The sequence below is a fragment of the Calonectris borealis genome, chromosome Z (assembly GCF_964195595.1).
Source record: "Calonectris borealis chromosome Z, bCalBor7.hap1.2, whole genome shotgun sequence".
In the NCBI taxonomy this organism is placed as follows: domain Eukaryota; kingdom Metazoa; phylum Chordata; class Aves; order Procellariiformes; family Procellariidae; genus Calonectris; species Calonectris borealis.
In genome coordinates this window covers 49,901,569-49,923,049 of record NC_134352.1, presented here as the reverse complement: position 1 = coordinate 49,923,049, position 21,481 = coordinate 49,901,569, and the positions used below count along the sequence as shown (strand labels likewise).

Here is a 21,481-nt window from a genome sequence, read left to right as displayed (position 1 = left end):
CATTAAAATTGGAAGCAGAAATACAAAATACAAAATAATTTACAATCTTCACAGAGTCGGCAAAGAGAAAACTCATGAGTAATTATGATTAAACCAGTGTCTCTGTTCCCTTAAAGAAAAAGACAACTGCAGAAGTTGTGCAGTAAGAGCCAGATAAAATCATGACTGGTGATAAAATTTTTTCAGCAACTTTATTTTACACCGAGAATACTTTCACTGTGATGAGGATAAAGCACCAGGTGCATTCATGGGAGAATCTGTCCTGTTAATTGAGTTTTCCCTTCCATTTTTGCCTAGGTGAAAATTCTGCCTTGTCACACTATTTATAAGAATTCCCATGTAAATGACATTTCTATAAAGATAAGAATTAAAATTAATATTAAGTGTATGCCATTATCATTGCAATTAATTCCCCAATCAGACTCTATCACATTGATTACATTCTAAATATTGTGTAAAGTTCATACAGTATTGCAATATCTTCCTTCTACATCAGACTACACCGCAGCATTTCACTGAAATGTGTGGCTTTTCATTTGCATACGAATACTATGTACATTTCAGTGTACATGGCACATGATGATATCTCTGCTTGGTTGAACATTTTGACCACACTGATATAGTGTTTGTTTTTCAGGCAATAGGACACTAGTCCTGCTGCTGCCAAGCTCTGAAAGCAGAGTCAAAAGAGCAAAGTCCTCGAGGTAATCTGTTGCCTTGGGGTTTTTTTCCTCCCTGCTGTTTGGTGCCATGAATAAACTAATCTGAGAATCACTCATCTACAGCAGTGGTCCAAAATGCTGCCACATAAAATAGTATCACTGGCCTCTGGGGCAACATTTGTTTAATTTTGGTTTTGTGGTAAGAGCTGCAGCCCTTGAACTTGTGTCTCTAAGCTTTTCCTGGATCACTGGCCTACATTCTGTTCTAACAGATATAAATGATGCAGAGCTCCACTGAGGCAAGTTCTGGTGAAAAACTAGGGGTATCAGACTTGCCACAGGTATCCCAGTCTGGAGATAGCTCCTTCACATAAAAGATCTTTAGCCTCTTGCACAACTAAAGCTTTGCTCTAGAGTAAATGTTAAGGGAGTTTTCAAATGCTGTGGGATTTCTGACCTATTGAATAAAGGACTTACCCATTCTAAGTTTTGAAGCATCCTCTTCCTCCGTATTGGTTGTCAAAATCTCTCCCAAATGGCTAAAGCACTTTGTTAATAAGACAGAAGTTACAGCCTCTCTGGAGCACTGGTTTTCCTGCACCTTTCTGCCCTCCACCTCCTCTGCTCTGCATTTGTTATTTTCTTTGCATGACAGGAAGTTTCCTGAGCTGTTGATGTCTCAGGCTGTAGCAAGTTTATATCAGCTTAAGAAATACAGAAAGGCTTCTACAGCAGCACTGGCCTTCACAACTTGGGCTGGTAATCACGTTATGCACTGGCTCTTGCTCTGTCTTTTGTCGAACTGCTTGTGCTGTACTGTTGTTCAGTGCTTTCTCCACGAGCCTCTTTTGAGTGTTATTTTTGCCCCATAAATGTGCCTGTACAGTTAACCTGGAGCTGTAGCAATGGTGCAGAAGTTTATACTGAAGGGTACTCCTTTTCTGTCTTTGTCATGCACTGAATAAACCCATCAGGGTTAGCTCAGGAGGTCATTTCAGCATGCTGTATCCGTTCTCATAGGCTTTGGTTTCATGATTTGCCACTGCTCATTGTTTTCAGCCCAATCCTTATTAATACAGGATTCTCAGTGTGTAGGATTCCCGTTGTCAGAGTCACTTTTAGAAAACAGTATTACTACCAGAGCTTGAAAATTCCCGTGCTTTTTTAATGGGCCCAACTTGTGGCTGTATATTTGGGAACATTTTTTACAACCTCTGTGGAGCAGGGAATGGGCCTGATTCAATTTTTGTTGAATACGGTGTAAATTTACAATGTTAATGTAAATGATATCTAATAACAACAACATGTGTGGCATTGGATAACCAGTTTAGAGAACTGTTTAAAAGCTATGTCATATGTTTAGTATGGTAAGTTTCAACTGCTCCTTTGGAGCCATAAATAGTTATTTAAAATACCTTCTTTTTTTTTAAAATGCTACTGTCATCAGCTGAATCGGCCTATTTCAAGAGTTCCTAAATACATAGCTTTCCTTCTCTAGCATAAATTCATGTTCATTTGACCTCCTTTAAACTGTTAAAAATAAAGGTTATACTTACATTAACATTAATTCTTTCTTTAGGGGATTTTCAGGATCACATTACCTTTTTTAAGTTTTATTTCATTCAGTGTATGAAAGCACTGAGAAGTAATTTGCATAACATCCTGAGTTAAGTGTCTGTTTAAATTTACACTTTGTACTACATTGAAAAATCTTTCCCCACAAGACAAACTGTAAAGACTTGTCTCTCAGTTTTGCCACCTTCATTTGGTTTGGTAACATTTTAAAAAGTTGAATAAATCCTGTCAAATTTTCTTCCTTATCTTAGATACAGGACAGAATTAAATTTAACTCCATTTTAGGTTTAACATGCATTTCTCATTTCAGTCATCTAAGGAGAAAATCAGGTATGACAGGAAATTGGGGAAGTATTTCTCTGTGCCTGTCTGATCTCACCTACATAGTGACAACACAGTAGTACAGTGTGAACTACAACATAGTAGTTCAGCACCAAGCTTGTATCTCTTCAGATTGATCTGTGGCTTCTCTACATTTTGTTCCAAGCACTTCGTTCTTCATTTCATCCTTAAACTTCTTTCTGTTTTGAAAGTATACTTTAACTCTTTGAATGTAGAGATTGGAGTGGAAATACTGTCAGATTTCAAATCCTGTGCATTACATTTATTGCTTTAACACAATGTGTTGTGATCTACCACACTTTTCTGCCAGAGTTCAGTAAAATATGTACAGAATCACAGAATTATTTTTTAGCATGCTTTATTTCAGTTTTAATATAATTAATAATTCTGCTGCCAAATCCATTTTTTCCTCCTTTGCCAGGCATTTCAAATAGTAGTCAGTAATCATCTTTCATCTTGCAATTTTATGTTTGGATGGGTACATGTCTGTGACTTGCAGAGGCAGGGGCATAGACCTTCTGGTTTGTAAGTCTAACTAAAGTTTTCTGTGAACTTTCTGTGCTACATTCATCGTACTTTGTGATGTCCTGCAACATGCAGTCCCTAACCAATTGGGATGCTTTTCTTTTTCAAATTCATCCGTTTTTTTGTTGATTCAAAGTATTTTGAACTAATGCAGCACAAACATTTGACTATTTTGCAAGGAGTGATCACTGATGAATAGCAAGGGTGTAAAACTGAGCTTTAAGGTACAAGCATGTAGTTAAACATTAATACCAAAAGATCCAAACTGCATGCCACAGTGTGTGTTTATATCCAGGCTATGCCACCCAGACCTATCTCTTAAATAGGAAATAATTTCCAAAGATGAAAGTGTTGGCCTGAGACTAAGAAGGCAAGAGTTTGATTTCCAGCTCTACTGCTGGCACATGGCTTGGCCTCAGGTAAGACAGCATGAACCTCCATGTGCCTTGGTTAGCTGCCAGGAGAACGGAAAAGGTGAACTTACTTCCCACGGCACAGCAGCTTCAGGGCTGCAGTTGGAAAGCTAAGTAGTTTGTTGAGCTCAGACTGTAAGACTATTTTGTTTAAAGAAATTTCAAAGAAGCTGCCTCATCTTGACCTGAAGTCTTCACTCAGATTCTATCTTTAATAAATATTAGAAAGATTGCCTGGGATTAATCAGCAGGTCAATAGTAAATTAGAGAGCCATTTGTTAGACAAATGACTGCATGAAAATAATCTATATTTTAAGACTAGATATCTTTTTTAAAGGCAATGCTGTATTTTTTTTTTTACTTGTATTACAAACTGTATTTAGTACTTGCAAAATTTGTTTGACATTTTCACCATTGCTTTCCATACAGTTCTGCTGATTTAAGGTATCAGGCTGCTAAAAAAGGAATCCTAAAATCAACAGCCTTTGCACTTGTTTTTTTCTGTCGTTCAAGTCTGCAAGTGAAAGAGTGATGCATGCTTCATATTTTGTTCTCTTAGCACTAGCACAGTAGCCCAGAGTCTTTCTGCAGCTGCAGTCATACAGAAAGTGTTGCAGAGGTATAATGGGGAGCTGAATTTGGCCTGCACTGTGCATTTATTCTTCCCTCTCAAGAAATTATTAGCATTGTTGTGAAACATTTGTCTTCCCTTTCCAAATACCCCCTTGAAATCCTTGAAATATTAACATTTTCCCTATTAAAAGATGTAATTTGTATTAGATTTTTGTTTGTATCTCCAGCTTTTGCACATCCATGACTCATTCTGGCTTTGAATGAATTCAGAGTCACAGTAGACTTTGGAAGGGATGCTGAAGGCAGTATTTTCTTTCTCTACTTAAGAAGGATTGAAGAAAGCTCTCATGCCAGAGCTTTCACTGCTAAGAAACAGTCCCCCCAAAATGTACCCTCCTTGCCTTACCAAGGGTTCTGATGCACTAAACCTCTGCAATAGCTGTGCTGTCTGGCAACAAATCCAGTTTTTCATTCTCAGGTGTTATGGGGACAGGTGCTGAACTTTGGAAGGATAAAACAGTCAATGTCCACAGAGATGGGAGGAAACAGAGAATAGGTGTTGGTAATCTGCATTAAATGGTATTAAAATTATTCCTGGGAGACTGGAAGGGGATATTAATGGAACATGGTTTTTTATTGTACTCTGGTTTTCTCTTAATATGCATAAAACTTTATCCCACAGCTTATACATCCATACACATGGGAAACATATAGGAAATGTCATTTGTGAAATGTGATTGATGCTTGTTCTGCATATGAGGAGTATCCATTACATATAAGTCTCATAGGTGTTAGTAAAGTTTTATTGTTAAATGACAAAAAAAGTAATAATTACTCACTGGTAGAACATATCTAGGGAATAGCATTTGGGGTTTCTCCCCATATTATTGATTACTGGCTGTTCCTTTAGCTAATATTTTATATATACATTTTGGAAGAAGAAATAATATATAAGGTAAGTAAAATAACCTATTTTACTTACTAGGAAGACTACATTGTTTTGCCTGACTATAAAATTTTTAAAGAAAAACAGAACTAGGACCATTTGCACACTGAAGTCAGTTTCAGTTCCTCTGTATTTAACATCAAACTGACACTTCTGCTTTCTTCATTTATCCTGTGCAGATTGTTTGCATTTGCAAACAGTAAAACTGAGCTCACAGCATGTCTTTTTCAGTTATCGTGGCTATATGCTGACCTGCAATTATCTCAAAAGATAAGCAAACTATAAAGAATTAGAATACTGTAGGTAAAAATCATACAACCACTTACTGTTAAGTTTGTCCATTTCCTATATATTCCTTTGTTTTCCATTGGTTTTAACTTAGGCAGCCTTAAACCTGTGAGGCTGAAATCTTTCACATCACTCATTTACTTGAGAATCAGTATCTTGGAAATCAGATAAGCTGTTTTTCAGCACAAGAGTAGGAAAAACCATGTCAGTACTCAGGACAAAAGGAATAACGTAAAATGAAGCATAGCAGGAATAAATAGAGCTTACAGAAATAGGAAAAAAGACTGAGCTTCAAAGAAAGCTGTGTCTTTGTGGTCAGGAAGTGAGCATTGCGGAGAGAACTGCCAAGGGTAAAACTGCATTAGACCTTGCCAAAGAAGTTAAAACAAATAGCTTTACTCTCATAAATAAAAGTGGGAAAAGGGAAGAGGGGAGACCAATGTGAGCAGTGTGCACTCTCTCTTTCTGTCTTTTTCTTCCCTTTTTTCCTTCTTTTTTAATATTTAGCTGCATTATCTAGTTCTTTGCCAGCGAAACATTGTCATTGCAACTGCAGAGCCTGCTGTGCGTGTCACTCGCCTTCTGCTGGGGAGCTCTTGCTCTCTGTAATACCTATTTCACACAGAGTGAACCAGCCCCAAAGGGCAGCTTTATCCAGCCCACACCCTTTCCCAGTCGGGGGGGGGAGGGCTTGGCTTGCCAGCAACAGGGAACACAGCAAAGACCCCTGTAGCCATTGCACCAGTGGGAGGCCCAGTATTTATCCTCCCGAGCTGCAGATGGGGTCTTCCCAGTGCCTGGATTTACCTCTCAGCATGAAAATGGGTGGGACGTGCCACGGATTACCACTGGCATTTTCCATCTCGTATGAGTTCTTCTGCTTTGTATGAGCAAGAAAGCTTCAATTCTCATGGGCAAGGCAGCATCTTCTGCCATAGGAATAGTGTAATAGTAATGATTAGTGGCAAAAGGCAGACAAGTAAAGACTACAGTAGCCAGTCCATAGTGTTAGTTTAGGGGTATGACCAAAGTCAAAAGAAGGTTCAGCAAGGTTCCTAAAGAAACTAATATGCTCCTCAAGTCTCAAAAGATTTGATCTTGACAATGGTTGGAAGTCAAACTGTTCAGCCTTCCTGGGTAGATTAATGAAAATGGTGCTTTTATTCTTGCAGTGATAGGCACCTCAGTAAGGTATAGATAAATTCTTAAGGAAAAAATGTATATTTAAATAAAATCTTGATTGCAGCAACTATAAGTCTTCTTACCTCTCTCGTAGGACCAATACTTGCTCAGTATATGTCAGCTGAGGATCTCCTCAGGTGGACAGACAAGAATGAAAGGAAGAACAGTAACAAAAATGTCACATTGCAGTGTCTGTTCTTTGTGTAATGCAGCTACAAAGGCATCATATTCACATCCTTATTTGTCTCAGTGAATAATAAATAATAATCAAATAACATGGAGATGACAATGAAGAAATATCAGCCCATGGGATTATTCCTTAATCTTAGAACAGTCTTCCATCTTTTAGTATTTTACATTTGTACTCTTCTTTTTTTATCCTGTTCCTTTTGAACAGTGCTAGTGTGAATGTTCATGTGTATATGTTACGTTTGTTTATATAGTACACTTCTTTCAGAAGGAATTTTGTATACAATAAAGTCATTCATTACACATACATACTAATATAAACAAAACAGTGTAAAGCTGCAGTATAACAAACTAACAATCAGTATAGATCTCATTCACAGAAACTTAGCCAGACCTTTCATGTATCAGTGAGATGCATGGAAGTGCAGGACTAGCCTAAGCCACAAGCAGTCCAAGTAATATATGCCATCCCTTGCGCATGGCTTTTCTGGCTCCCCACCGCTGCAATTGGTGCGGATGCATTGCACCATGGAAATTGCCTCATTTTTTCTTTTTCCCCAGGAAATATGTAAGGCAACTTAGCTATCTTTCCCAGTCTCTCAAATCTTCTGCAATTTGCCATGAAACTGGCAAAGTGTGCGCTGGTATGACAATCACAGGAAATAGTATCTTACAGATACTCTCCCTCAGCTCAACAGGCAAAGCACTCACTGTGAACGTAAACGTCATCAGCTGTGCTGACGATCCATAGGCATACCCATATAATGCTTCAGAACAGCATGGTTTTTTTCAGTTGCTGGTTTTGGTTGGTTGTTGCTTGAAGAATTGCCCATCGCTGTGACAAAAAACCTCTAAATCTTAATTTTATCTCTTTGTTTTTTCAACAGTTTTTGTGTAACAAAAATTTTTGTAAACTTTTGTGTAACAAAAACTTCTGGTTTTTAATATAAAAAACAAGAGCGAATGGCGGCCCTGTGGAGGTTGGATACCAAGTTCTGTTTTTTCATGTCCCTGTTCTTTAGGTTGTGCTGTGGATGGTCATCCAACCCCGAACATCACCTGGCTTTACTCTGGCAAGCCTCTCAGTCTGCGGCATCGCCTCCTGGCAGTGGGCCGGATTCTTCAGATACTCAACGTCAATGATGCTCCTGATGGTGAATTCAGCTGCCTTGCTCAGAATGAGGCTGGCTCGCTCACGCAAAAAACGTCCCTGGCTATACAAGGTAACTTTCCAGTTTCAGTCCTGCTGCTCTGTGAATCTCTTGCCATGGACTTCCCTGCACCGACTTTCTCATCCTGGATTTCTCCTCTATGAAGCCAGGACTGTCATGCACAGCAGGAAATAGATGTTTTGATGTTTCACTGCCATGGATATAGATTTGCAGGACTACCGGGTACCTTGCAGTGTCTTAGGTTTTACTTCACCAAAACAACACCTGATATTTCTGGCCTGCTGAGCATAAAACACACCTTACTGATTCAAGCTATACTTATGTTTGTTGAGTCTGGACAGTTTTCTTGTCCAGAAATTCAAGACAGAGGTATCACAGTTTGAATCCCTAAAATTAGAAGCCCCTCTGCTAATCTGCTAAAGTCAGTGTTTCACAGTCTCTTCTTCCTTGAAATAAAAACCCTAGAAATAAGCTGAAGGTGATAAAGCCACAGAACAGAGCAGTGCGGATGGGTTGGAACAGAATATGCAGCTTTCATTGCTCCAATTGTCAGGGATAGAGTGGAGAAAAATTTAACTTTTCCTTAAATTTTTTGTCATAAAATTTTAAGTGTGTTGCAACTCCTCCATTCACCTGCAGGATGGATGATGTGTATGATCTACCTGGTGAGAAGGACACTGTTGTAAGATCATAGAATCATAGATACTGCTGGTAACTGCAGTTAACCATATCTTCACTAAATCACACCCCTTTAAAAATATAGATGCAATGTCCTGTATCACTGGCATCTGGCTTCACTTAACTGCTCTACCATGTAATTTGCTTTCCGTGCCTGATGCTTCTAAGCACCAAAAAATTGGGTTTGTTACACCAAGGACAATCAGTGGCTTACATCAACTGGAATCCTGTTCCTTTGTTCAATGCCTGGTGCCTTGTAGGCATAGGTAGCTCCCCTTCACATGAGACACCGAGTCCAAATATTTCATCCTGGAGAACATCTCTGACTCCTTCTTTTCTAAGGGTCTCGTGCTGGCAGTTTTTGAGTGTTTACGTGTCTCTTCCACACTTTTTGGCAGAATACCGATGGTCAGTGGACAAGCTGATGGCTTGTTCAGCTTCTTGTGGCCACAAAGGGGTGCAGCTGCCCCAGCTGAGGTGCTTACTGGATGGGGCTGAAGTCAACATATCCCATTGCAAAGAGAAGCCCAAGCCAGCCCTGCAGCCCATCGCATGCAACAGGAGAGACTGCCCTTCACGGTTCGTCTGTTTCATGTTAAAATGTCATACATGCTTTTAAGATGTGCTTGAAGAGTTCTTTGCACCGACATCATGCCATTGCAGCCTCTGTCGTGCCTGTCTGGAGAAAAGTCATGGCTAAAAGGGAATTTATGAGTGCTTAACCTAGACAGTTGGGAATTTGTAGCAAGATTTCTGGAAAACATTGACCATACATAGTAGAAAGAGAGTTTACTCCTTCAGTAATTAGGTTAGAAAATAATAGAGAGGCTATTAACTACTCTTTATTAGCAAAGTTCACACTTGAGTTGTCTTGAGTGATTCCAGCCTCACCTTATGTTGGATGTAAATATCATACCTGTTCTGAGCTCTGTACATATGGAAATTTTGTCACATAAGAACTGTAGGGTCTTACCTCTTTTTTGTTCCACATGGCTTCATACTAGTTAACCCCAACAATATAACAGACAAGAAGCAAGGTTTAGCAGCTGTTTGGGGGTTTTATTTCTGTGTTGCCTGAACATCAATATGGGCAGGACTGTAGCTGCAGCTGCAGAGAATTCCCTTAGCAGAGTAGAAATGTCTTTTGTAAAATGGGCACATCCCATCAGATCTAGTGGGCACGAAGGGGGGTCAAACTGAGTTCTGCCTCCTTTTGGAGATTGCCTGCTTGTGGTTTCCTTGGGATTGTAACTCTCTGCCCCTGTAATCCCCTGTTTTTCAGTTACTGTTAAACACAATGCAGTCAGGATAGCTTGAAAGACTTCTAACTACACTTAGGTCTTCCTCGGCTGCTTCCTCCCCTCGCAAAGCACTTTCCTTCTTTGACACCCTTTGGTGCAAAGAAGAATACATCCTTAGTGCCTACCCAGAGAGTCAGCGTAGTGTTATACTCCCTATATGTTAAAAATATTCTACTTCTGCAATTCAGTAGTTCCTTAGCTGAGATGTATAAACGTGCTTTTCCATATTTTTCTGGGTTTTTATTCCCCCCTCTCCCTTATTTCCACAGTGGACATGGTGTGTTTCCGTATACAAGCACTTAAAAGTAGTCAGGATCTCAAGGGAAATTTAGTGCACCTTCTCTCATTCAACAGTGATTTGGGACTTGTATTAAAAAAGAGAGTCTAAGCTGAGGCAAGGAGAGGTGCTAAGCAACCTGATGAGAAGTAAGCAGCCAGATTTACCACTCTTGCTGTGTCTTGGGTATATGGCAAGGTTCTGTTTAATTACCTTTTAAAATATATACCTACCCCTCTTTGCAGGCAAATGTTTTCTGAATTGCCAGCTGAGTCATAAGAAGGAAACCAAAAGAGATTTGGTGAAATATGAAACACGCTCATTAGCAGCCGTTTTCCTTGGTGATGGCAGTAAATTCCTTGGGAATGGTTTATGTCTTTTTATACCTTCTCTGAATTGTAACGCAGCCCACAATCCTCCCTCAGCTCCTGAGAAACTGCTGAGATGTAAGCTTGCAAATAAAAGTTGATTGAAATGCAGAGCAGAGCTTTACGAGGGGTGTGGAAACTTCAGATTCAACCTCACCAAACTGCATGAAAAAAAGTAGCAGTGTTTTTGTTTTCCATGTTGGGAGTGTGTTTGTTTATATAGTTGCTTCTGTGACCACAGGAGTTAATCACCCACAGAAGACTGAGGAATAGCAATGCATGCCTCTCCATGGGACTGGAGAACACCTATTGCCTATTTTGTAAAGTAATCATAAACACTGCTGGTGAGGGACAGGATAGGCTCTATTTTCCTCCCAATGACACACAAATCCTGCCGAGTATTCTGAAACTTAATGAATCAAACTGCTGACTTGACCATAAAACTCTTCAGGAAACTAGTAATCAGTCCCATCCTTCCTGTTCCTACCTACTTCCTTCCCAAATCCGACTGTACAAGTGTTTCACTTAATGATCCTTAAAAAGACAAAATGTGTTGTCCATCTTAGTAAGAGTTTGGACCTGGACTATTATTTTCTGTTGTTACAGGCTTTTTAATACTTAGGGTGGATTTTTTAAACACCAGCACATAGGGGTTCAGAGCCTCAGCCTCAGCTGGCAAATACATGGTCTGAGCTCAAGAGGAAAGTAGAAAGGTGTCCTTTATCCCTGGGCTGACTATGCACTGGCCCCATCCCTGAAGAATCTTCAGGCTTTTCTGGATTTTCCCAGCTGTCAGGGACATAACAGAGCAGGCAGACACCAGCAGGACCCAGCAGGCTTTTGGCTATTCTGTCAGCTGCGAGTTCAAAGTGGCCTGTGAGCTACTCCAGCAACTTTATGGAGACAGTGTAAATGGGCTAGTCGTTGCTGGCATCATGACTCTAGCCTGTGACCGAGGCCTCCGTGGTGCAGTGGAAAGAAGTAGAAAAGTAGAAAGCTAATTTCATGAAAAATGTGCTCTTTTCTCAGCTTTCATCATCTGAGCAGTTTTCAGTGACTACTATGGGAGGCTGAGGCACTCAGCACCTTCCAGGATCGCATCGTAAATGGACCAAGCCATCGTTGCCTTTCCTTGGTCCAATACATAAAGACCTGTTGACACCAATGATCCTGCAGATCATAGTGGCACGTATCTACTCCCTGATCTGTTCACCTTTCTGTCACAGATGGATGGTAACATCATGGTCTCCTTGCACACGGAGCTGCGGTGGAGGCATCCAGATGCGGCGAGTGACGTGTCAGCGTCTGACAGCGAAAGGCAGCTCGGTCCCAATGTCGAATGAGGCTTGTGCCCAGGTGTCCAAGCGCCCTGTGGACACACAGAACTGTAACAGGCAGCCCTGTGTTGAGTGGGTGTCCTCCTCCTGGGGCCAGGTAAGGAACAAGCCAGCAGTCCAAGGACAGTCTCATAGTGTGGGCTAGAAAAAAGTGACAGAAAATGAGAGGAGTGATTTTGCACCCTGGTATCTTTAGGTTATGGTCTGCAGGCTTTTGAGGAGGCAACTAATTTGCTCAGCTGTTTCAACTCCATAATTGATGCACTGCATGCTTGGATTTCTGTAGCTTCTCACAATCCCTATAAATGCTACTTGTGACCCCTCTATCGTCCCCAGTGGAAAGGTCTGCAGCTCAGCTTTATGGTGACAGGTGACACATCTGGGAAACAGCCTTCTCCAGGCCTTAATTCCCCTTACAACCCAGTGAGTGTGTGTCAGTTTTGGCTGGCAGGAGTCAGGACTGATAGGTTTGGATCAGGGGGTTGTACAATAAACCAGTTTTCCAAAGTTGCTGATGTTGCCTGAGAACACCAAAAAGTGGGAGCTGTCTTGAATTGCTTCATGACAAAAAGCAGAATGGGGGCTAAAAGCATTTTCAGACTACTTCATGCTATTTTGCAGATCTTTAAATTTTCTCCTTGCAGCTTCATACAAAGATCAGGTGTTAAAAAGCTTCACTCCATAAACACCAAATGTTCCGAGTATTTAGAGTTAAATTGCTTTATTGTAGAAATCCACAGAAGAGTTTTGGTTTTGTCTTTCTGTGAGCTATGAGGTTTCCTGAAAAGACACTTGTCAATATGTAGTCAATTATAACCTGGGACCAGTCATTACTATGTGCTTTCCTCCCTTTTTTCTCCATTCCAGCTTGACTGAGCCATATGTGAAAGTTGCTGAGTCCACTACAGTCCAGACTTAGGGGTAGAAACTCACAGATTTAGCCCAAAGACCTCCAGAGTGGTGATTCACATGGGAGTATAACATTCCAGGGTGAATGAGAGACAGGATTAAAACCACAGAAGCCAATTGCTAGAGGTTAAAGCCAGATACAAATACTACTTTAACATTACTTTTGGTGAAATAAACATTTTCAAAGGGAAGAAGAAAGAGCAGTTTGACAAAACCAAAGTAGTCATACATCTAATTGAAATAATGAGTCAGGTAAAGGTATAGAAGTGAGGCTTTTTACCATGCAAGAAGAGGTGAAGAAAACAATTACCGAGAGTAATAACTATCAGTCTTGACATATAGTGAGCTATCATGAAATATTTTGCCTCCTTTTCTAATTAGCGTGTAGTAAGTCAGTTTGAAAACAATGGCAAATGCTATCTCATTGTATTAAAGGTTAGAGTAATACGATAGTTTGTTACTAGTAACCACATGCATTCTGTATTTGCTTGGGGTAATATGCACAATACATTGCGCTGCATCAAGGGTTTTTATGATGTTGTTAGTAAAAAGTGTCTCCAGGAACTAGAACTTGTTGAAAACAACTTCATTTAACCTTTGCCTGTGTATTTTGGAAATCTCTCCCATGAAAGGTGATTGTGTTATTGTATTACATTTATGAGTAAAGCTTGGAATTATCGTTTCATATGAAAGAAGCAAATTTTCACTCTCTGTGGAATTCCAAGTAAGGACTGGATTATCCTTGCAAAAAGCCAATTACCTCATCCTTATTTTGTAGATCATTATGGGCTATATTGTTCCCCATGACATCATACTCAGCTGATACAATCAAAGAGATCTGAATTAATTTGTTAGACCTAACCTCTGTGTGTTATAATATAATATTTCTTCTACTTAGCTTAAAAAAAAAAAATCAAGTCCACATGATTTTATACAGCGCAGTCTCCACGCCAGAAGACTGTTGTCTAATTACAGTTACGAACATATCACTGGCTCAGTGGCTCAGTGGATCAATTACTTTCTCGGTAGTATCATGGGGTATCAGATCCCTGTTGCCCAGGTCTAGTGACCAACTTTCCCAACTCACAGGGAAAATAAACAGACTACCTGCTCTACCCTCACCTCTGGAATGAATTCCGTTCCTTCATTTAATGTTACTGGCATTTTGATCTCCACTGTGTAATCCCATGGTATTTTAAAACTAGTGACTCAGGCTTCCTGAGTCCTCAGGTGATGAGGACTGCTAGACCCTGCAGATATCACAGAAGTGCTCCACATACTCCAGTGAACGACATTTCCATCCACCTTGCTCAATGAGGGCGTTGACTGGGAGCAATGAGAAACCTGGCAGTCACTGCTTCTCTCTCCCAGTTGGCAGGAAGAGAAAAATTAGCGGCAGGAAGGGAGTGTTATGTGAGGAGTGCATGGTAGTGTGAAATAGGGCTCCTACTAATGGGGGGATGGAGAGGGCAGAGGGATTAGTCAGCAGCCCTCCCCTGGCAAAAATTCCTCCCTCACACTAAGGTCCCTTTTTGCAACCCTCAGTCTATTCTTGAATATAATTTCCAGATACTTAGAAAAACAAACTGTTTCCTAACAGTTGATATAATTTTAAAAGAACACAAATACATGTTTCATACCTATAGCTAATTATGATTTAGTCAAAGGAGACGATTAGAAGAGTTAAACAGTAAGCATATGATTGGTAAGCTTGAATAGGTTAGAATAACCTCAGTATTGAAGCAAGCTTGCAGATCTGCTGTGTTCGTCATGCTTGCTGCTTTTGTTTATTGTCCTGCAATGCTTTTATTAAACAGAGTGGAATATGTTCTTGGTTCAGTGTGTTCTTGGTTATTAACAATTTGCCCATAAATTGTGATAGTACAAGCTGCAAAATGCACAATAAAAGGAATGTATTGAAATTTGCTGTATGGATCATAGGCTCTTGGCTAATGACATGAGAGCATTTTATTTGCCTTAACAGATGTATTTAAGATTAAACTATTGAAGAGGAGAGGTAATGAATCTACAAAGCAGATACAGAAATGAAGTTTTAATGCTTCTGGAGGAGAGTGAGGTAGGGCAGAAGATGACTGCATGCTTAGCCTTCAAATTCTGCAGAGCTGCAGGAAGTACTCAAAAGCCCAACAGTCACTGCACAGCAGTATGCACTTTACTTCACCAGCAGTCTTATAAAAGGGGAACATGTCCTGCCTGTTACACCCCTTAAGTGATTTTTCTGTGTTCACAGTGTAACGGTCCTTGCATTGGACCACGACTGGCTGTACAGCACAGACAGATATTTTGCCAGACCAAAGATGGGACTTCTGTGTCATCGGATCAATGCAGTGCCCTACCAAGGTAGGACAGGAGTCTCTTCTGTCTGAAATCACTACCCTTTGCAGAGATGTTGAATGGACTAGTGACCTAACTGAGAACTTTTGGGTTTCCCCTGTATAACAAACGGGTCATGCTGCAACCCATGCAGTTATGTGGTACAAATCTCACCAGGCTTAAACCCAGGCATCACTATTTGTTCCTTTAAGCCCCAGAAAAAAACACTAGTGGGTCAACAACTGGAAAGTCTTCTAGGCATGCCAAATCCTGACTGAAAGGCTGTACTATCGCTTTGTAAACTGCCAGTCTTCTTCTCTCTTATTTAAACACAAGCTCTAACTGGGGAAAAAAAGGGACTCCACAGCTTTTGTTTTCCTGCAGATAAACTCCACTGTCAACACTGTAAAGATGTATTTACTTTACATGAGACTTAGGTATGTAAATCATGCCTGATCGTGACTGAAAATTAATATAACTGGCTCTTTGGCTCCCACTCATGTATTTTCATTATATGTGTGACAAATAGATGGGAACCAAGAGTGCCTATGCATTGTCTGTAAGACTGCATTAAAGGAAGAAGGAGGGTTTCAGAGAGTCAGTTTTGTTCCCATTGGCTGGAAAGCCATTAAAAAGTTGCAAAGCCCTGCTGTGTCATGAGTTACCACTTCACTCATTGCATTCTTTTCAGTGGACCTCTGGTTTGGCACTTCGTGGAGAGGACATTTCGGCCAAATCCTCAAATGGTTCAAACAGTCATTTAGCTCCAGTAGTGCTATACCAGTGTGCGCCCACTGAGGGTCTGGTCCTTGAGTGCAGTTACAAACTGCCTTTCAGTACACTGGAGTTACCCCCACTTGCACCCGTTGAAGACCTGACCCATATGTTGCTCTGAGCAAATTACATTTGGGATATGCAAGCCTTGCTGTCCCTGGAGCTTCCATGAGATCCAAAGTGGTATGCGCTTGCTCCCTGAGCAGCATGGTGATGGGTCACCCCTCCCTCCCTCCTGCCCGCAGGCCTTTGAGCACCCAGAATTGCTGGACCGACGTCTGCGGCGTGCACTGGAGGGTCAGCCTGTGGACTGTCTGCACGGCTACATGCGGAAACTACGGCTTCCAGTCCCGGCGCGTGGACTGCGTGCACGTCCGCACCAACAAGCCCGTGCTGGAGCATCACTGCTCCTGGAGGCCACGGCCCGCGAACTGGCAGCGCTGCAACATCACACCCTGTGAAAACGGTATGTTGCTGAGAGAAGGGGAGGCAGTGCGGTACGGGGGGAGGAAAGAAGGCAGAGCCACCTCTCAGAAATGCAGCACTGGACCTTGCAGCTGGGTCCTGGGGAACCTCCAGCCTGAACATGTGCAAATTGTGGTGTCCAAAACTCAGCACCCCAGGAGGGAATGGCGCCCATTGCAGTTTGTTGGCGATGGTGTTAGAGCTGGGATTGTGTCCCCTTGCTAATAGCATGTGAAATGGCTGATGCAGTCTTAACTTTCCGTAAATGGTACAAACAGAAAGAAAAACACGAATCACAGGCTGCTGGTTATAGTTAAAATACAGTAAATCTAAATCCAGTAGGGAAGGTTGATGATGGGAATTCCTGGAGTGGAGGCTGCTTGCTTTCGGGTGACAAGCAACTAATTGGTCCTGCCAAAGGACTAAAAAAGTCACAAATATTTAAAAAAACAAAAAAGAACAGATTATGTTCCTCTTTGGAAACGATGCCCTGCGATGGCAATGTCCGCTTGGGAAACACCAGGCAGCACTGGTTTAAATCACTATCTTTCTTTTTATTTGGCCCAGCTCGCGTTTCACATGCTGATTTTGATGGGTAGATCTAGCATGCAAGCCAGTTGTTGTGCAATCATCGCAGAAGCAGCAGCAGAAACTGCCTGTGCTTGCCTACGACCACACCAGCTCTGACACTCTCTCTAAGTAGAGGCAAAGCAAACTTCATAGGTCCAAACCCGTGAGCTGAGTTTTGGGTGCCCTAATGGAAGTGGAAGGGCTGAGGGAGCTTACCTGTACCAAGCAAGGCCTTTACTGTCCCTCCAGCCTCTTCCTGCTACACATCTAGACAACAGTGGAGTTATTTGGCACAGACATCACTGGAGAGGGCTGTACAATTGCTCTCTGATGATCCCCTTTCCAGCCTTAGCATGGAAAGTGGAAGTCCCTCAGGCAACAACACACCCAAGGTCTTGCAGGGATACTGGACATTTTCCAATCTGGAGCTCAAAAGCAGGAGGCTGCGGGCCGTAAAAACTGTCCAAATGATACCAGGACCTAAGTCCTAGGGGGAGTTCAAAAAGCATCTTAACATCTTCACCCCAGGCTGTGTTCTGCAACACACATGTGAGAAGCATAACACAACACCCAGTTAGCTGGGGTGGCACTCCCACACACTGTCCTTTCAAATGCAAAAGGTTGGCCAAAGTGCCTTTGAGTTACTCTGTTAAAATAAGTTTCCAGTTTTATTTATTTACTTCATCTTTGGTTTAACAACTGTTATGAAACTCCTAAAGCCTCCCTAAAATGTTGGTAGATGACAAACTGACAGTGTTGGAGCAGCCTCAGAAGACCTCCCCTCAGGCTCTGAAAGCAAAGGCTGTCCACCACGTTCTCTTTTGAGCCTTTGGCTGCTTGAAGTCCCCGCTCAGTCTTTGAAGCAAGTCAAGCTCACGCTCATAGTGAGACCTCCCAACGCAAAGCTGTCTTGGTCCCCCTCTCAGCCACCCCATGAAATGTTCTCAGGTAAGAAATCCTTCTTTCATTGCTTCATCACCATTTCTCCTGTTTGTTTCCCCTTCGGCAGTGGAGTGCAGAGACACCACAAGGTACTGTGAGAAAGTGAAGCAACTCAAACTTTGCCAGCTCACCCAGTTCAAGTCACGCTGCTGTGGGACTTGTGGAAAAGCTTGAAGACAAAAGCAACGAAAATGGAGGAACAAGGGGATCACAGCCTTTGCTTCAATGAGGCAAGGACTTTTACAGAAAATATAAATGGAATGGAATTCTTTTTTTCATTTTATTTATTTATTTCCCTTTTTAAAAAAAAAGAAAGCCTTTTACCAAATCATTGTTGTAAAGGGACTTGACAAGTTTTCCCTTCTATGAATCTGGGAGACAGAATGCAGCAAAACACGGTCATGAGGGTAGACCACAAAGAGTCAGTGAGCCTCACACCACCAGACATGGGCCTGAGTGGAGTGGAGCTGCCCCATGTATGTGCATAGGGATACATCAACAGACAGATAGGGAAGTGGATCAGAGTAAAAACCTAGCATCACATTGGGCCACCACAATATGAAACAAGTAATCAAACAGCTTGACAGGTCATGGGGTAGTGGAGAAAAAAAAAAAGGCTAAACTAAACATTCAGCTATGCAGTATCAGATACTTCATCTATCTTAGACTACTTTGAGAATACAAGCATATGATTTCACTTTATAAATCTATTTGTTACATCCAAGATTGGATTCGATTTTTTTCTTTCTAAATCCATCTCTCCTTCTCATGCCAGGCCTTCAAATTATTTCAGTGGAAGATCCTCAAGATATTTGAGGATATGGTGTCTGGGGAAGTTGAACAACGGTGTGTAACATGAGTGAGTCTAAAACACACCTGAAAATGTTCCCAGGTTGTGCTTGTGAGGGAGGTTTGGGGATAGGAGGGTTGCCCTCAGCACAGAGGTGAGGTGATGGATGTTAATTATTATCCAGGAGAAGGAGAGAAAGTATGATCTGCTATTGACAGACTGTAGTACAAACCTGCAAATGCTGTCCTGTAGAGAGCACAGGCAGGAAAGATAGCAATTGTCTGTGGTAACAGGAGCTACTTCACATACTCCATCCTACTAACACTTATTTGGAAAAAAGAGGAGTACCAGTTCCCAGAGTTCAGGTGCTTTCATACCTGGGGTTTTGGAAAGCAACTTGAGGAAGTGGGTTTTCCTATCCTGCTAACATGAAATTTCTCTCTCCTGGCAGCCAAGCCTTTTGGGCAAGTAGTAGAAAAGAGTTGTATTCTGATTTCTTGTGGTTATTCCTACTCAGTAGAAACAGAATGGATTCAGCATCAGCCCCAGAGGACTAGTGCCAATAATTTTTAACAAACTTGCTCCTTTCCAGCTGCCTCCCACAACAAAACAGGTGCTATAAAGCAGCACATTTTTAAGCCCATGTATAACACCCTGAAGATATGATCTAAAACGTGAGGCTCAAACATCACACCCACAGCACGACTTTGCATGTTGTTTGTGAGTCTTTCCCTCTGGCCAGCTGCAGTGGTTATTCAGCCAGTGAAGTGCTTCATCCTCTTAGTTCCTGGGCAGTTTCTGCTCTGCTCAGAATAGGGCTCTAAAGTTAGGAAATCTGCAAAGTAGGATGTTTGAGCATCATGAAACTGTAAAGAAGAGAGGAGAACTATCTGGATCTGAGGCTTTGGTTCAAGACCATCTCTAAATTAAAGGCTTGGTTGTGCCTCTCCTGTCACCCCCCGTGGGGCTCATGCCTTGTTATACGTTAATGAAATGCTGTTCAAAGACTGCTGTGTTACGGCTTCCATGACATGTGGATTTTTCAGCAAAACTTTTGAGGTCAGTGCCAGGCTCATGACATTAAACTGTCTCAAGTTGGGTTACTTCAAAACACATCTGGCAGTGAATGCTCTTACTACAAATGGGTCTTCAAGAAATAATGTTGCTAAGCATCAGTGTAACTTTTTATTTAAAAAAAGAAGAATGTCTTTCTATGTATGTAAATGTATATCTTTTCTGTATATTTATTAGGATTTCTTGTACAAAAAGTGCAATATTAATAATTGTACATTATTTTGTCCAGATAAAACTATTTTGGGGTTTTTTTTAAATCTCCCCAGAATTTTTTTCCTCTAAAATCAACAGTAATAGTGTATTTCTCTTAATTTTAATAGCATTTGCATTTAATTGGGGATCTGCTTCACTGTGCACAGAGTGCTTTATAAACTATGACATGAGGGAGGGATGATGGTTTTAACTTGTGAAATTATAATTATGCATGGAATGAAGGACAATTCCTTAACAACAATAATAATAACGATAATGATGACGATGTGGTGGATATTTCTAGTACAGTAGTTAACAAAAAGCAGTACAGAGAAGTATTTTCATTTGTTTAATAGCAAAACATTCAGATGATCACATGTTGAATAGTAGCTGTGTAACTGTGCATAGGATAAACACGAAGGATCAGATCTGGAGGGGCCACTGTGTTGTCTCTGCACAGTGTGGATTTAATTTCACATGTCTGTCCTCTGAATTGTGACTTGGCAGCATCCCAGTTAAAATAAGGATTGCTGGATATTTTATGAAAGGACGCTTTCCTTCTCTAAAAAGAAAACAAAACAACAAACTTGTATTTATATAACTTTTTGTACAAGTAATGCAGGTTCCTTATTTATCTACTGCTGTCTGACGTGTTGTTAATCTTAAAAACAAAAGCCAAACAAAGTAGCAAAGGTGTTGGAGTACTCTGTCCTTATTCTGTATTATGATAACAGCACACAACACAAAGTACACATGATCTACCTGCCTTGGGGAAAGAGGATGTCTTAACTTGTTTTTAAAAGTCTCCAGCCATTAAGATTCTGCACTCTGTCTTGGAGATCTGTTTTAATTCTTCATTTGCCCTGCTTTATTCTTTTTTGCTAATGTCTTGCCTCTATTACTCTTGCAGAAGTACAAAGCCACCACTGCTGGTCCTAGGATCATGGAAATCAGTAAAAGTATACTCCTTTTGTTCTATGCAGCAATGCTTAAAGACATCTTGTGACTTTCCTCAGCAACCTATGGCATGAAGCAACCCCTATTACTTCAGTGTTTCCTTATAGGTCGCTGCTGCCTTCAGTAATGGAGCTTGCAACTCCTTGAAGCATCAACTGTATACATAGAAGGAATCCTGGTAATGATGAGAATTACAGGGGAGAGGGGAAATAAGAAAAAAAATTAATAAAGCGAAAGCATTTTCTCTTAACAAAGACAAAATCAAGTTTTGAAAAGTAAGCTGGTTCTGCTGTTGCCCTTTTACAACAAATGATATGATGTCTTTTCTAAAAGGGAACAGTGATTTTGCTCTGATTTACTGAAAATTTCCCTAGTATGATGTTTCTGTATATGCTTTTTAGACACCTACACTGCAGGTAAATAATACCTCACATACATAAACATACACAGAGATGCAAGCCAAAGACCAGACCTAAGACTTCCAAGCAACAGTACTGAAGACAATGGGAATTCAGTCATTCATTTTCAGTAAAACAAGAATAGAAGCTGGTGTTGATGTAAAATGAAGAGCAGGCCAGCATAGGTTCTCAAGAGAATAACTAGTCTCTTTTTATGCATATGTCTGTAGTTACCAGTCAAGTCAAAA

General features: G+C 41.0%; 1 protein-coding gene across 1 annotated transcript in view; it reads left to right on the top strand.

Annotated features, from left to right (window-relative positions):
• Positions 1–21,227, top strand: part of ADAMTSL1 (ADAMTS like 1) — a 461,995-nt gene extending 440,768 nt beyond the window's left edge. The window contains exons 25-30 of the mRNA XM_075137804.1: positions 7,718–7,918; positions 8,944–9,124; positions 11,718–11,925; positions 14,989–15,098; positions 16,091–16,311; positions 17,890–21,227. Coding sequence (XP_074993905.1) covers positions 7,718–7,918; positions 8,944–9,124; positions 11,718–11,925; positions 14,989–15,098; positions 16,091–16,311; positions 17,890–17,996 — 1,028 coding nt within the window. The 3' untranslated portion in view covers positions 17,997–21,227. The remainder of the gene's footprint in view (positions 1–7,717; positions 7,919–8,943; positions 9,125–11,717; positions 11,926–14,988; positions 15,099–16,090; positions 16,312–17,889) is intronic.
• Positions 21,228–21,481: the final 254 nt, after the last annotated feature.